We start from the raw sequence: 1,851 nt of genomic DNA on the forward strand, positions 1-1,851 counted from the left end.
GTTTGAGAGAGGAGTTAAGGAAGCTATTTTTGTAGAGGAGTTAAGGAAGCTATTTTTGTAAAAATAGAACACCCCTCACTAAATAGGGGTGGTGGACTAAGACACAACTTGTCATCCATCTACAACCCTGTTTTGAGATCTCTGCCCAAACATGCCCACCAGGACAATAGGCGTCGGTCGACAGGTGAGGGTTCAAAGCCAGGTAACGACACCCACCGATACTGGGCTATAATGACTCAGTCATTAAGGGACATTGTTGGCCTTCAAAGGACTGAAACCACACCGAGGGGGATAAATATCTCTGGCTCAACACCAGTCAGTCAGAACTGATGAAGCCTCTTGGATGAGAGGTGAAACGTCTTTGACCTTGAAATCTAAGTCCAGTTGATTTTTTCTAAGTTTTTTCAGTTTATTTAATATGTTGGTTGAATCAACTTTAGAAACTATAATCCACATTATGTTCAAACCTAGTTCCACCTCTCTCCATGTTTGTCAGCCCTGCCACCATACTTCTCTCATTGTCCATGTTTTCCTCAGCCAATGCACATTAACATTCTTCTGTTGAACGCTATTAGATGGTTTTACTGAATGACCTCCTGCCACACTGACTGTACTAGATGTGAAATGAGGAATGTCTTTGTCAGTCATGACAGGTCTCCAGTTTTGATCCCCAAAATAAAGTTCACCAAGCCGTATAATTTTAACAAAATATTTATTCACATTGATATCAGTACATTTTGAGTGTATTTTTACATACTGTATTTGTGCATGTAGATAAATCTGTGTAATTATCCTTAAGTACCGTTGCACAGCATGCTCATACTGTTAAAATTCAGAAGTGCGTGGATGCTGTTTGTGTACTGTTGTGTAAAAGAAACATCATCAGTTTTGCATTTTCATTTGAATACTTATCATTTTTGTACAATTTCCCTTTCATTTAAGAGAGACAGAATCCAAACAAAGAGGAAACAAAGAAAGAAAGAAAATCAGGTCTTAGCAGTGGACAGATACATCTGACAGGTAATATCAAGCTTATGAACACACAGCTTTCTCACACTAGCAGATAATACCTCACATTCTAGTAATCTAATCTACAAAACTATTTCCTCCTCCCTGGATCCTTTTGTCCCTCTATAATTCATTCATCTATAATCATCGTCTACCTGTGCTTTTGTCCATGTTCTCCTTCTCTGTGTCTTTTTCTTTCGCCTTCTCTCCTGATCCTCCTTATACCCGGACATTGAGGATCTGTGCCGACAGTCCATTGTGCCATTTCTTCAGCTTGGCAAAGCGAGGCCCTCTCATCTCTGACTCAAACTTTTGTCTAATGGTGAGGAAGACATTAGGAAGGAACAATTATACCAGATTATAATAATATCGCAATTTTAAATGAATAGTTGTGCATTTTGAATGTCAAACGAGGGGATGCTGCCAGCTTGGCTCTCTTCAAAGGTAACAAAATCCTTCTACTGTAATGTGTTCATTTGTGTGGTTGAGAGTTGCCCTAGTTTGTCTCATGCGTTTACACTTGAGATTCTTATTATTTGAGCATTTGAATATTTATTATTTGGATGCTTTCCAGGACTGTCAGCTGACAGACATTAAATGTGAGTAGAGGCAATTCATTGTCCATGTTAGTCTCTGTATGGAGAGTATTGAAAGTATTATTAATACAGAAAATGACCAGCCTTATCCTTTAAGCAACTTCACTATCCACAGTGGACTGATTAGTATGTAGTTTTCATCATGTGACTGGTGACAAAATGCCACGTGCCTTCAAAAGAAAGGAGACTCCTCCTTAATGGTCTTACCTTGACTTTTGCAGGGCTTCCTCATCTGGGTCTTGCACTG

The 1,851-nt window shown here is 39.2% G+C and overlaps 1 protein-coding gene across 1 annotated transcript in view; it reads right to left on the reverse strand.

The window, feature by feature from the left end:
• Positions 1-1,009: 1,009 nt before the first annotated feature.
• LOC109962992 (LIM domain-binding protein 3) overlaps positions 1,010-1,851 on the reverse strand; it is a 12,677-nt gene continuing 11,835 nt past the window's right edge. The window contains 2 exon segments of the mRNA XM_074527644.1: positions 1,010-1,324; positions 1,812-1,848. Coding sequence (XP_074383745.1) covers positions 1,228-1,324; positions 1,812-1,848 — 134 coding nt within the window. The 3' untranslated portion in view covers positions 1,010-1,227.

Source organism: Monopterus albus, unplaced genomic scaffold (genome assembly GCF_001952655.1).
Source record: "Monopterus albus unplaced genomic scaffold, M_albus_1.0 scaffold69.1, whole genome shotgun sequence".
Taxonomy (NCBI): domain Eukaryota; kingdom Metazoa; phylum Chordata; class Actinopteri; order Synbranchiformes; family Synbranchidae; genus Monopterus; species Monopterus albus.